This window comes from Myxine glutinosa, chromosome 9, assembly GCF_964187855.1.
Source record: "Myxine glutinosa chromosome 9, kmMyxGlut1.1, whole genome shotgun sequence".
Lineage (NCBI taxonomy): Eukaryota > Metazoa > Chordata > Myxini > Myxiniformes > Myxinidae > Myxine > Myxine glutinosa.
Genome location: NC_136269.1, coordinates 136445773 through 136460878, shown reverse-complemented (window position 1 = coordinate 136460878; position 15106 = coordinate 136445773). Strand labels below are relative to the sequence as shown.

The window sequence follows — 15106 nt, the reverse complement described above, 5'->3', positions numbered from 1 at the left end:
ATGTATGTACAAGCCGATCCTAAAAGCTGTCTGGGATTATTTGAACAGGGACGAAAATGAAAAACGACCAAAATCAAAATATGAATTATGGGAAACATTGCAGAATGCACGAAACCTCCTCCCAATGGAATTTCTCCAGATATTCAATTGCAGGAAACCATTCCAAAATGGATATCTGTTATGCATGAAAAATGGAGTCGCACCAAATATTCATATTTAATTCATTAATATTCTGTAAACTAAAATTCATTTTTGTTTCTTTGATAAAACTTGATCATGATAAAACCTTTTATCAAAAAATGCCGATGTGGCGATACAGATGTTCATTTTCAAGGTGGTGTAAGACTTGTGTACGGTACAGTATTGTGCCTCTTCCTCGCCTTCGCCCCTTTCCTTTTCTTTTGTGTGTCTTCACCATTCCTTACTCTGTTGTTAGGTTATTGCCACTTCCTCACCCTATTAGCAGCCTCATCCTCGTGCATCAACCTCAATGTGTTCTCGCATTTGTAACGATATTCATATTCATTCCATTTGTATAAAATCTCCATATCTCCAGCTCATGATGATTTGCATACAACAACAACAACAACAACAACAACAGGCATTTTAAGGCCATTTTCCCTGCTGGAGCGGGGGTTAGCCTTGCGGTCCTCATGACAATCTTCTCCATTTTGCCCTATTTTCTGCATCTCTCCTTGTTAACCCCCTTGCCCACATTTCTTCTTCCACCATCTTTAGCCAAGTCTTTCTCGGTCTTCCCCGTCTTCTACTTCCTTCTACATTCATTTCCATCACTCTTCTCAACCAGTCACTTTCATCCTTCCTCAACACATGACCAAACCATCTCAACGTCTTCCTCTTCACAGCATCCATCACCGGCTCTATTCCCATCATCTTTTGCAATTCATCATTTGTCTTCCTCTCTCTCAACGATACTCCGCACATCCACCGAACCATTCGCATTTCCACCCTTTCCAGCCTTCGTTGCTGCTCTACGTTCATTACCCATGTCTCGCTCCCATAAATCATAACACTTCTCACACATGCAGCATACACCTTTCCCTTCAGCTTCAACGACACTCCCCTCCTCATCAGCACGCCACTCAGTTCCCGAAACTTCTTGATTTGTGACTTACATAATATTATTATTATTAGTATTATTAAAAGTGAAAGTTTTAGCGGTATTGTGTTGTTGCCGCAGAAAGTTGAAGCACTCGCTTTGGCACGGAACCAACTGCTGGATCCATTGCATGAACATCGTCGCGAGGTTTCTCCAGAATCTGAGAATGATCGCCCGAGTCAAAAACCAAGTGAGTGTCGCTCCAGCGTTTCCGCAATAATTTTGTGCTTTCCTGTGCACCGCAGGGTATTGATACTTGTGTAACCTTCAATCAATCTAATGAGGGAACATCGGTTACGACCAGTTACCTGAACCTTGTCCTTGCACGCGTTTTAACAGCGGATGTGCTATTTGATTCATGCAGATCTGTCTCGTTCAGTTTCGCTGGATCGTTGCCGGAACATGGACGGTCGCGAGCAAGACCTCATGCAGAACGTGCGTTCTTTGAGGAGGCGTCTGGTCTCGCAATACCTGCCTTCCTCCTCCGAGGCTTAGACCGCACCCTTGGTGCTGCCACGCCTGTGGTTATCCATGTATTTTCCCTCACCCATATCTACCCTGAGAGCATCCTGTATGTAGTCCGGTTTCTTTCCAACAGGGGAATTGATCGTTTAATTCCGTGAATATGAGGCTGTATTTTCAAGACACGTTTGGGTTGAGATATCCAGATCTGTCTATCAGCCACCAATGCACTGTTTTCCACCGTCTCTTAGGAATGTACAAAGAAGACCTTGGTGTTCGCCTGGCTCGACCAGCTCACTTGTAAATTTTTAAAGTATGTATTGTTCCAGTGTTTAACAATTCTACTTCCTCTTCTAACATGGCAAGGTGCATAGCAACGAATCAAAATCCGATATGAGCTTTCATTAACCATCGGAGGGGTCCAGGAGTCTCCTCGTGATGCTTTTTAAACTAGTATGTCATTCACAAGTATGTATGTCCATCGGTTCACACATGCCACCATCCATCGGTTCACACGTGCCACCATCCATCGGTTCACACGTGCCACCATCCATCGGTTCACACGTGCCACCATCCATCGGTTCACACGTGCCACCATCCATCGGTTCACACGTGCCACCATCCATCGGTTCACACGTGCCACCATCCATCGGTTCACACGTGCCACCACCCATCGGTTCACACGTGCCACCATCCATCGGTTCACACGTGCCACCACCCATCGGTTCACACGTGCCACCATCCATCGGTTCACACGTGCCACCATCCATCGGTTCACACGTGCCACCACCCATCGGTTCACACGTGCCACCACCCATCGGTTCACACGTGCCACCACCCATCGGTTCACACGTGCCACCACCCATCGGTTCACACGTGCCACCACCCATCGGTTCACACGTGCCACCATCCATCGGTTCACAGGTGCCACCATCCATCGGTTCACAGGTGCCACCATCCATCGGTTCACAGGTGCCACCATCCATCGGTTCACACGTGCCACCATCCATCGGTTCACACGTGCCACCATCCATCGGTTCACACGTGCCACCATCCATCGGTTCACACGTGCCACCACCCATCGGTTCACACGTGCCACCATCCATCGGTTCACACGTGCCACCATCCATCGGTTCACACGTGCCACCATCCATCGGCTCACACGTGCCACCATCCATCGGTTCACACGTGCCACCATCCATCGGTTCACACGTGCCACCACCCATCCGTTCACACGTGCCACCATCCATCGGTTCACACGTGCCACCACCCATCGGTTCACACGTGCCACCACCCATCGGTTCACACGTGCCACCACCCATCGGTTCACACGTGCCACCACTCATCGGTTCACACGTGCCACCACCCATCGGTTCACACGTGCCACCACTCATCGGTTCACACGTGCCACCACTCATCGGTTCACACGTGCCACCACCCATCGGTTCACACGTGCCACCACTCATCGGTTCACACGTGCCACCACCCATCGGTTCACACGTGCCACCAGTCTGGCCAAACCCAATCTCTCGCCTCCCGGCCAAACCCAATCTCTCGCCTCCCCCCCCAGAACCCGAGCTCATGTCTTCTCCTTACTCCCTGCACCACCCCCATCCCCCCCGCACCTCCCCTGGTGCTACGCGGTGCACTGTCTTGTTTTCTGGATATGTGATGTTTATTACAACATTGTACATAATTGTGTATAATAATGACCATTATGAAGTGGTGTCCACTGTTCTCTGGCTGTGATTAAAACTTGAATACTTTTAAGATTGCTAATAAATGTGCATGTCTTCACTGGGTAACTGTGATTCATTTCAGCACCACGAGAACGTTTCATTTGAAAAGTCGTTCAGTCACAGGATTTGTGTGACGTGAAGCCGTTCGTTCTGCGATGCAACGCTCCCCGCTAGCACTGCACTCCGATGGTAATTTCTTTAATCTTGTTCGATTCCGATGAAGTGGAGCGGATGATTAAAGAGCCGTTCGTGCAGGATTAGAATGGAGTCAGAAAAAGAATACGCCAAAGGACCCCCTGGGTTCGCGGTTCGCGGGTACCGAGAATGGAGTGAACTGTAGGCCTCACCTCGGCATCCTACGTTTGAATTGAGTTAACCATAGGCCTCGTCCACCCTGATAGTTCAGAGGAAAATTCCTATTTTAGGGGGTCAAACCTAGATCTACTTTGACCCCCGGTAAACCCCTTAAACTCTGATTATTTTTTTTATGCCGTGAACAAACTTTAGTCACAACATAAGCATTATTTGTGCCAAGTTTGGTCACAATCCCATCAGCGGTTTTGGAGAAGATGTTGCCAGTGCTTACGGACTGATTGACAGACGACGCGCCGTCGCATAAGCTCACCAGAACTACGTTCCAGGTGAGCTAATAATTATAATTGCAACAAACGTGGGTAGTGTATGATCAGCAGAGGCCTACAGGCCTAATGCGTTAGGCCCACCAGAAAACCAAGATGGCGGTCACATAATTTTGTCTTGGTGCTATGGTGGGTGGAGTAAAGCGACAGATTTGGGTGTGGTCTGATAGCTGTCAAACCAATGGGTGCACATTTCAAAAATCGACCCCCACCAAGAACCCCAACAACGGCAACGCAAAGCTCTGGAAGACCTGCGACATGTCTCGGGTAAAAAGCTACGGGACGTTTAAAATGATGAAATCTGTCCCAGAATGCTTTGTGTGCATGCGCAGAAACCCCGAGCAACACCGGTCATTGGGACATGTTAATGTATGTCGTGCGTGCAAAATAAGGATTGTTACCTGCAATGGTTACAAAGTTTCTAAAATTAGTTGAAAAGACTTGGAAAAGCACCTAAAAAGGGGGTGCACCTCTACACAACGAGAGTTAGAGAACTTTATCAGCTCGCCGACGGGGCTGAGATTTTACATCTGTCCGTACTGCAGACGCCTGATGATGTGGTCTGCAACTCAAGGCCGGAAGATCTGTGGATGTCCACGTCCTTGCTCATTAATGCAGTTGCTAAGTGGGTTCAGAGCAAGGCAAAACACGTGGGGTGAAAGACCGTCTCCCTTGAAGATTCCTCGGAATATCTTCACTCCTGGTATTTCGATCTTTCTTTCCGAATGCTGTAATATCAATGCGGTATTCCAAAGTTCTGTTGCTTCGTCTATCAATTTGATTATCTGGGGGGTCGATCTTGTGCAATTGCATGTATTTTATCATCCATGAATGTGGGACAAGCTTTTTTTGTAGTCTATCCATGTTGTGCACAATTTGTTGTTGTGTTACAATGTTTGAATGTGGCCTTATTTAGTAGGTGTTCTATTGTTCTGAAGCATCCTCTTTTACGTCGCTTCTGTTCTGCCACAAGGCCTCCCCCTTGTGCTTGTGTTCGGTGATGATCATTTCTGTGATTATTCCCATCAGGAATTTGTACGTTGTTGGTTTTTGTCTCATTCGCTCGCACAAGGTTCCAAACGATACGGATGTACAAAACCTCTGAAACGTTATCTCCAAAAGTTTCTTCACAATCCCAATGACCAGTTTCAACATACTGAGAACTTTGAGAGTACCGGAATCCGAGCTCGGAATAAACTCTCTCTATGGAAGTCGCCATTTGGATCGAGGCGAGTTCATGATCTGACGTCACCGGCAGAATCGACACTTCTCGGTTTTTCGACACTTTCAGGGGCCAAGGTATTCATGTCGCAGCCCTGTTTCAACCAATTCTACTACCACCAATCCACCATGCACAGCAAGTAGTGTATGCAACATTATTGTACCACTGATTTTGATCAAGTACCAACAACATGCCTGAAGACGGAAGTAGTCGTTGATGTCAGAAACACGGGTCTTTTTCAAGACTGGCATTGACTGTTATATCTGCTAACGTTGAAGGGTTCTCTCCAAACCAAACAAAACATTCTTGCCACATTATGCAATGAGCTGCAGTGTGATGTACTCTGCCTGCAGGAGACACATAGAGGAAGTGTGAACAACTGCCCAAAAATACCAGGAATGGTCCTGGCTATTGAAAGACGTCTTCGACAATATGGTAGTGCTATATTTGTTAGAGCTGGTTCAGTTGTAGAAGCCACTTCCAAAACAGAGGATAACATCACTGGCCTCTGCAAGAAGTTTGTCACAGACCCAATACCACAGACACAACACCGTCCTATTGGTATTCAGGTAAATGCTGCAGTGTTACCAACCGTCATACCATTCAAAAGGCGCTTCAACTTCAAGAAGGCCGATTGGAACGGTTTCACATGAGCACTTGACCGCAAGGTTAAACACTTTAAACCACTTCCTGTGCACTACAACTTGTTTGCAAAAGCTGTCCAGAAAACAGCCAGCAGAAAGATCCCCCGAGGTTGCAGAGTACACGACATCCCTGGTCTCACCAAGGAGAATGCTGAACTCTATTGGGAGTATGTCTCAATGTTTGAATCTGACCCCTTTTCAGAGGAAACAATATCTACCGGTGAGAGGGTGATGTTAAGTATCTCTCAAGGGTGTCAAAACATCTGGAACACCTTGATAGAGACAACAGATCTTACAAAAAACAGCAAGAAGGCATGGTCTCTCATACGCAAACTTGGAGGTGATCCCAAGAAAGCTGCCCAAAATCCAAACGTGTCTGCTAACCAAGTTGCACACCAGTTGCTCCTAAATGGAAAAATGAACAAGAAACAACCAAGAGCACAACTAGATAGGAAGAAGTACAGCGATGACCTAGGCTTTACTAGACCATTCACCATGAAAGAGCTGGAAACTGGTATATCTAGTCTAAAACCCGGGAAACCAATTGGCTTTGACAACATGGTAACGGAGCAGATAAATCATTTTGGACAGCAAGCAAAGAAATGGCTCCCACAATTGTTTAACCACTGTCTGGCAACACACAAGCTACCTAAGATTTGGCAGAAGGCACCTGTAATAGCACTATTAAAGGCCGGAAAAGATCCCTCAGATCATAAGTTTTCGGCCAATTTCACCGCTTTGCCACACCTATAAGCTGTTTGAATGCCTGATACTCAATGGGATAACACCAACTGCAGATGAGAAGATCATTCCAGAGCAAGCAGGTTTCCGCACCGGCAAATCAACAACAAACCAACTGCTCAACCTCACACAACATATCGAAGACGGTTTTGAGCGAGGGATGGTAACAGGTGCTGTTTTTGTAGATCTGCCAGCAGCATAAGACACAGTGAACCAAAGGCGTCTCCTCTGCAAGATCCGAGAGATGATAAAAGATATCCACTTAACAGAGCTGTAGAAAGCATGCTTCAGAATCGCCAGTTCTATGTTGAACTCGGTGGGAAGTGCAGCAGGTGGCGTATTCAGAAGAATGGTCTTCCTCAGGGAAGTGTGCTTGCACCGTTGCTGTGCAAGATCTACACAAATGACCGACCTATAGACGTGTTACAGCCGTTTTATATATGCTGATGACTTATGTGTCACTGCCCAAAGCACTGATTTTAACACCATGAGGCCTTGGAGGGAAAACGCTGCCTGAGGCCTTGGAGGGACTAATATCCAACTATGAAGAAAACCACCTTCGCGCAACCCAACAAAGACGCAAGTTTGTGCATTCCACCTCAGAAACCGTGAAGCCAAACACAAGCTTAAAGTAACCTGGTGTGGACCAACATTGAGGCATGGCGAGCACCCCAACTATTTAGGAGCCACTCTTGACCGATGCCTTCCCTTCAAGAACCACATCGAGAAGACAAAGGCAAAAGTGAGTGCACGAAGCAACATTCTGAATAAGCTTAAAAAAAAAAAAAAAAACTCCCCCCCCCCCCCCCCCTTCCACCTTCCCGTGCCTCCTCCCCCAAGCCCTCTCCCTCCCACAGATCTCCCGATGTTCCTGTTCTCTGCTGTTGTACTTGTGTGCTGCCCTCTCTCTCCCCCCATCTTGTCTCCCACTCCCTTTATCATATGTTTTGTGTCCGTTTGTTTGTTTTTGTGATTATTGTAAACTCTTACACGAGCCTCGACCTTGTATATAAAAAAGGGGGGAAAAAGCTCACGAACACAATATGGGAATCAAGCTGGAAAACATTGAGAACCAGTGCACTTGTTCTTTGCTAAACCACAGCTGAATACACCTGCCCTGCATGGGAAAGATCTACTCATGCTAACAAGATGGATGCCGTTCTGAATGCAAGCTGCCGATCTATTGCAGGTTGCCAGCAGCATACGATAGGCTACACAAGGCATGGAAGTGCCTTATAAACAGACTTAGGACAGGTGTAGGTCGTTCAAAGGTGTCCCTAAACAAATGGGGATACACAACCAGCCGGACAACTTGTGAATGTGGAACTGAGCCACAGACCATGCAACATCTCCTGCAATGTCCATCGCTGGAGGAACCCTGCACTGTTGCAGGTCTTTCCGAATTCAACAAGGTGCAAAAATGTGTCCAGTTTTGGCTGGGCCAGGTATAGACTGTCCGTGGAGGAAGAAGAAGAAGGAGAAAAGGAAGAATAAGGAGAAGGAAAAGAAGGAAAAGAAAAGAGAAGAAGGAAAAGAAGAAGAAGAGTAAAATAAGAAGTAGAAGAGGAAGAAGAATATAAAGAGGGAGAAGAAGTGGAGAAGAGGAGGAAGAAAGAAGAAGACATTTTCTGATCGATAAAAAGAATTCAAAAAGCTTTTCCTTACAATTTAAACCTTGATTAATGATTTTCAATATTTTTCAGAAAAAAAATGCATTTGGTTTCCTCTTTTAAATTTTAATTAATAAACGATCCGTTTCACGTTTCGCTCATTTTATTAACCTGGTTAGTAATACTAGTTAGTAATGGTTAGAGAAGACTGATGATGAAATGCTGATACATCTTCGTGCAGCGAAGGGAAGAGTTATTAATTTTTATCATCATATTAATGATTGTTTTAAACATGTCGATGATTTGTTATCGTCACTTAATGTGCAACGTTCAGGTGTTTTGGGGCTGTGACGTCATCACGTAACGGTTAAACGGTGTTTCAACTGAATTGGGCCTTTTTCTCTAGCATTTCATTGGATGATGATGTTTGTGTGATCGGGTCACAAACAAATCAAAAACCCATTGAGCTGTGGCTCTTAAACACAATGGACATTCAGGCATTGCATCCAGGTGTGTTGGTGTGTGTACAGGTACGTACAGTCGGCAGGTGTACCCAATGGGGATGAGAATTCACATAGCGGTTTTAAAACGGTTTCTGTGGACAAATTGTCAGACAAGCTGAGATCCATTCACCGTTTGTTACGATAATGTGAATGGGCGCAGGACGTGTGGCGCACAATGACGTAATCCGAAAGGCTGACGTCATCGAATACCCATGTCATAGGGATTGCATCAGCGCTCTGCGGAGCGAGGCGAGGCGTTGTCTTCGTGAAGCGCCAGAGATGGCTACAGAGAAATCCTTCAAACAGAGGCGACCGTTCGGTGAGTTTTCCTCATTCCCCGTGTCCTGTTTCCATGATTCCTTCTCTCCTCTTGTGACGATGTTCAGCGAGGTGCTTTGTCTCCCGAACTGTCCGCTCGTCCTCAGCACCACTCGCACCGCTATGCTCCACTTCCGGTGTGAATTCACACGATTTTCTTCCTCGGCTCCTTTTTAAAAAACCGTTTAAATTCACCGATGACATCACTGATGTTGAACAGAGAAAAGCGAAGAGTGTGGTTTCTTTAGACCCTGAGTGGTCGGTGGTGGGTGTTTTGCGGAGTCGCTTGTCCTCAACACCTGAGGGGCGGGGTTGCTCGTCCTCAGCACCTGAGGGGCGGGGTCGCTCGTCCTCAACACCTGAGGGGCGGGGTCGCTCGTCAACACCTGAGGGGCGGGGTTGCTCGTCCTCAACACCTGAGGGGCGGGGTCGCTCGTCCTCAACCCCGGGGGGGGCGGGGTCGCTCGCCCTCAACCCCAGGGGAGGGGGGGGGGTCGCTTGGGTGTGCATCGTGACCCCATAATGTTAGTCCTTTGTGTATTCACATAATGATGTGTCTGATCCCGTGATGTACTTTAATTTATCCACGGACCAATCAGATTGCAGCACACCTGCAAGTTCCAAATGCTATCGTGGATTTTTTTTTGTCACCTTTCCACTCCAATCACTCCACCTCCATCAAGAGCTGACCATATATTGTTTTTCTGTCTCCATGGTTCTCAGCTGATCGATTGAGAGACTCGGAGCAGATCCGGGCACAGCACGCCACCAAAATACCTGTAAGTGCTGCCATCATTACACCTGCCCACCTATACAGAGGTGTTTGTGCGTGTGCCAATTGCCATGTTGCTGGGTGGGGTTGTGTGTTTTCGGAAGTCATTTCAATGTGGGTGAATGATGTGGTTGTGGATTGGGCAAAGCCTTGGGGGGGCGTGGTGTGTGTACATAATGGGAGAGGCTACTGCTGCACCTATTCACAAGGTTAATAAAACCATTGAAGGGGTCACTGAGTAATGATGTGGTCGGAGTGTGGAGACAGAGGTCAGATGAGGTCATCCTTCCAGTTTTCAGGGTTCCACATCAACCTGTCTTTTAGGACATCGATCTTTGTGACCACCAAGTGGTTTTTCTCTCTCTGGTTTGATGGGTGATTCTCTAAGGATGAGAGACCTGGATTAACAAGAACAGGACCAGCAAGAAAACTTGAGGCCTTCCATAAATAGGTGCACGTGATGTACCCTTGACATCCCCAGAGCACAGCAGATAATGTAGCAGGTGGGGAAAATGTTTCGACTACGATTCTTTTTCGAAGGAATCCAGCTCAAATGGAGGCCAAGATGGTTGGGTCCCTTGGTAAGAACTAGATGGTATTCATAGAATACCTTCCCCACATAGTCCTGAGAAGGAGTGCGAGCCAACTCTTTTGGTTTTTTTTTTTAAGGTGTTTTACCTTTCATCCAAAATGGCTGCCAGACCAGAAATGATGTCACTTTTATCAAGCTATATTTCACATGGGTAGTTGATCAATTATTTAAAGTTTCACATTGTTCAGTTAAGCAGTTTCAGAGAAGAAGATTTTCAAAGATTTGTCACTTAGATTCAATACGGATGCCCAACCACGTCTGACCTCATAAGATTACACTTTGGCTCCAATTGGGTAGCCGATAAGGTGTGTGAAGTTTCATGTTGATCGGATAAGGTTCATTTTTCTATCCAAGATGGCTGCCAAACATTATGACCGATGACATCATCATTTTCACACTATATGCAGCAATGGTATTAGATGATATGATATTTGGAAAGTTTCACTTCGATAGGTTCAGCTGTTTCAGAAAAATAATTATTTATTTTTTCCTTTGATCCAACATGGCTTCCGGACCATGTAACCTATGATTTATTCAGTTTCAGAGATATAGAGATGCAAGGGTTTTCCAAGATTGCACATGTACCATGTGACCTATGACGTCATAATTATCACAAAAATTCCACAGGAGGTGCTCCTGTGGTAAAAATTTCATCAGTCAGACCAATCGAGAGTTGCTGAGACAATTTATTTAAAAAATGCAGACACGCCCGTTTGTAAGACATACGTACATATATACGTACACAAGCCATCGCTTAATCCCTCAGTGATGGTGATTTCCAAGCAACTCCTTTTTGGATGGCTACCGCAAACACACCCCACACAGGTTACGGTTGAAGTGGAGAGAGAATGTGAGGAAATATCTGAAGAGTTTCCAAGTTGTCCAAGGACCTGGTACCGGACGACTCAAGAATGAAGCCGTTGGTGAACAGTGTGAAGTGATGGGCTGGGAATCTTCACCATTCAGAAGAAACGTGCCCTGATGAACCTGGTCACCCACCTTCAATGTCAAGCGTTTGGCAATATATTCCGGAATCATTGGTGCGAAAAATATCCTCGCCCAACTGTGTTAGGAAGGGGCCGAATTCTAACACCAACGTAAAAAATATCAGAGGCTATTTGAGGCCCCTAAAATAAGAGGTACGGTACCTCGGTTGAGGCCCCTCTCCACCTCCTCCGCCATCCTCGAAGCACAACACGAGAGGTCCTCTTTTTCTTTGGATACATAGCTGAGGCTCGCAGAAGAGCTAGTACACTGAACAGATGAGGAAGTAACAGGACAAAAGGAACAGTAGAGACATGGGGAAACACCAGCAGCCAGACCCAAAGGCCAAGATAGCAGGAGGCAAACAATGGGTGTGAAGAGGAAAGGGGGGCAGGAGTAGAGTTCCTTTATAAGACAGAGTTGCGACATGAGCGGTCAGGAAAAATCTGGTCATGTGATCTGCGGCGCCATTTTGTTTCCCTCGGTTACACATTGAGTCTCGATAAGCTTAATGATTACGTTGATAAAATGACGGGGGTGTTGTGCCTACGGGTGCACTAATAGGTCTGAGAAGGGATATAGAATGTACAGATTCCCTGCAGATGCTGAAAGGAAGAAAATCTGGTGTGTACTCTTGTTCGTGGACCAGAAAACAATATATACACAAAGAATTAAGTTAAGCACCCCCCCCGTTTTTTTACAACCTCGCACATTACAAGTTTGTTGTCGTCAAAACAGTGTAATATACCCATGATATTGCTATATTTTCTGGAGAAGTGATATTATGGTCACATAAAAACATAACAATCATGCCGTTTTCAATATGTTATTCTGAATAATTTAAGGTGAAATTTTTTGGGAATTTTAGGCATATTTTCACCTCAATTTAAGTATGGAGCTATAGGTCCATCACGGACAGTGTGGATGACGTTTATGTTTTCTAACGTACAGTCATTGTTCTGAGAAGACCTCTAGCGATCTTTGCGTCAATAACGTGTGTAGGACCCACGTGATCGGATCACTGACTCAACCCTACGTCACAGATGCGTGCACTCATCTGCATTTCATCAATGGATAATTGCTAATGTCATACCAATCATTATTTGATCTCACATACCTTAGAATATATGCCAATGTATACATATACACAAAGAATATATATTAGGGGGTGCTTACCTTAATTCGTTGTGTAGGGGTGCTTAACTTAATTCTTTGTGTATACATGTGATTTTTTTTTTTGATTATACAGCAACGTTTACTTCCTGTGATTTTTATTAAGTACTTGTGTGTGTGGGTGAGTATGTATGTATATATTATATATATATATATATATATATATATATATATATATATATATATATATATGTGAAACGTACAGTATGTGTTGTGCATGTAGTCAGGTAAAAAAAATAAACCATGTGATGAGGGGATACATGTACAACATGCTGACAGATTTGTCAGCACTAACAAGGAATTACAGAAGATGCTCGATATAACGAACTGTAAAATCCTTTTTTTCTCGCACTCGTGATACAAGAAAATGCTGATATAATACAATAATTCTGTAAAGGATTGCCAAAGACGACCTACTTTATAGCAGGGAGTTAGGTCCAGACAAACACACACTATGTAGTACACAGCATGTTCCTTCCCACTTCAAACTTCTATTTCTCCGCATTTCCCATTCCCTCATTTTCACACCTATATTGCAATCCTAATTCTTCTCCACACTCTACTTTCATTTATTTTACTTTTTATATCAATATCCCTCCATTTATTCCATCGTTTTCAATCACCTTCCTTCGCCAATCACGCACTGTGCTATACCTGCAATATAAATGCCCATGCACCGTTCACTGCACGCACCGCTCTGGAGAATCCGGCCGCACGGTGGAAACAAAATGGCGTCAAATCTGGTGTTGTCGCAACTCTAGCTATAAAGCGAAGCATCAATTTGATAGCATCAAATATTTTGTATCCTAAGCAGGAGAGGATGCTTGGGGTGGGTGGACAAGATAGATAGAGTGAAACTCTCAGGAAGGAATACAAGAAATCTGGAAGGGGGAGGGATTGGGGGTGGCATCCCTCGCCTCAAGATGAGGGGTTGCTTTTTTGACGCCCAACCCCAAGGCAAGAGGTCCCCTCTTTGGATATCCTGAAAGAAGAGATCCCCTATTTGGACGCCCCCCCCGCCTCCTAATACGCGATCCCCTCTTTGGACGAGTTCCCTTATTGGATGTACACCAAGCCAAAAAATCCACTGTTTGGATGCCCTCCCCCAAACAACGACTTCTTTGGATGTCTGATACGATTTAGTGAGGCTCAGAATCCGCCAAACCGGAATTCCACCAAATCTGATCATATCGAAACGGCAATCCTTCAGTGTTTGAATTCAATTTGAGCTCTTGAGCCATTTTATGTGTGAGTAATTGGTGGGTATGCACAGGTTGTTCTTGAAGGTGCTTGTTAAGCAATATCATGATTATGAATGTGTCTAGGTCATTATTGAACGATATCGAGGTGAGAAGCAACTGCCGATACTGGACAAGTCAAAGTTCCTGGTTCCGGATCACGTGAACATGGGGGAGCTGATAAAAATCCTCCGGTAAGTAATGACTGCTCGGGTCACAAACGAAGTCCTGCTTACATTCCTGGCTTTGTCACGCTGTCCCAAACCCCACTCTGTGGAATTGCCTTCCCCTGTCCATCAAATCCCCATCTCCATCTGTTACAATACTTGAACCCATGCTTGCTTCCCTTTCCCACCTCCACACCGCATTGCCAAAACATTTACCTTTCCTCATTACTTGACCTTGCTCAGTCCTTCTACCTGAAAAATGTTACCAATTAAAATGCTAGAACATTCTATTCCTCCCTCTCTTCAATCCTTCAACCTCTTCACAGTGCTCCTTGTTAAGTTGCACTGAAGTCGATTCATTTTCAAGTCGTCGCACCTTCTATTTGCAAATGTAATGCACAACATGTTCCTTTACCGGTTCCCACAGGCGTCGCTTGCAGCTGAGTCCAAACCAAGCGTTCTTCCTGTTGGTGAACGAGAGAAGCTTGGTGAGCGTGTCCGTGCCCGTGGCACAGCTCTACGAACAGGCGAAAGACGACGACGGTTTCCTCTACATGGTTTACGCGTCGCAGGAAACGTTCGGCTGAGGGAGGTCGAGACGTCAGCATTTCATCCAAAGTGTGCGACATGTATGCGGATTGCTAAACAGTTAATGGAGTAGGTGAACAGATCCGCATCGAGTTAGACGTAGCTAGCCATTTAGTCATTGCCCGTTTATTACCTGCGAAGATGCCTTCGGATGCCCCAAACCCCTCGGACAAACTCACGCGCATCCACACATACGCTTATCCACTTCCTCTCCACTACTTCCGTGCAGTGTGCGATACGCTGTGCAGCATGGAGGCAGTTACAAACATGAAAGTCTTACATTGCACTTTAAAAGGTCCAATATGGCCACTTATACTTTATCTACCAATGCGGCCAAGACGTCCACCAGTCACATGTAGCATCCTTCATACACTGCACGATAGTAACCACACTCACCACACCACCTACATTCTTGTTTGAACCGAACAAAGTGTTAACCCTTCGGTGCACGTACTGAACGACACGCGGTTAAGAAAACCATTTCAATCTTAATTTCCACCTCTTATGTGTTGGTTACTCTGAAAGTTATTACCAGGAAGTGTTAACAATTCCAAGCAGAACTTTTGTGAGTGACAAATAAAAAGGCACAAGAAGG

General features: G+C 45.5%; 2 protein-coding genes across 8 annotated transcripts in view; both read left to right on the top strand.

The window, feature by feature from the left end:
* The window catches only part of TBC1D31 (TBC1 domain family member 31), a 71260-nt gene extending 67881 nt beyond the window's left edge, over nt 1–3379 (top strand). For 3 of the 7 annotated variants that reach the window (XM_078784987.1, XM_078784985.1, XM_078784981.1), the window contains 2 exons: nt 1202–1310; nt 1485–1758. In XM_078784987.1, the coding sequence (XP_078641113.1) occupies nt 1202–1310; nt 1485–1615 (240 nt within the window). In that variant the 3' untranslated portion in view covers nt 1616–1758. Of the gene's footprint in view, nt 1–1201; nt 1311–1484 lie in introns of all 7 variants that reach the window. The other 4 variants (XM_078784986.1, XM_078784982.1, XM_078784984.1 and 1 more) reach the window with 3 other exon arrangements.
* Nucleotides 3380–8814: 5435 nt separating this feature from the next.
* LOC137434880 (microtubule-associated protein 1 light chain 3 alpha) lies at nt 8815–15106 on the top strand. The gene is made up of 4 exons (XM_068128055.2): nt 8815–8998; nt 9721–9776; nt 13844–13950; nt 14351–15106. The coding sequence occupies exons 1-4, from the start codon at nt 8830–8832 to the stop codon at nt 14508–14510; spliced, it is 492 nt and encodes a 163-aa protein (XP_067984156.2). The 5' UTR covers nt 8815–8829; the 3' UTR covers nt 14511–15106.

What these genes read in the sequence shown, in the direction of transcription:
- LOC137434880 (XM_068128055.2), top strand. Translation starts at nt 8,830, where the DNA reads ATGGGCGCAGGACGTGTGGCGCACAATGACGTAATCCGAAAGGCTGAC. An exon ending in CAAACAGAGGCGACCGTTCG is followed by an intron (nt 8,999 to 9,720) that starts GTGAGTTTTCCT and finishes CATGGTTCTCAG; the next exon opens with CTGATCGATTGAGAGACTCG. An exon ending in AGCACGCCACCAAAATACCT is followed by an intron (nt 9,777 to 13,843) that starts GTAAGTGCTGCC and finishes GAATGTGTCTAG; the next exon opens with GTCATTATTGAACGATATCG.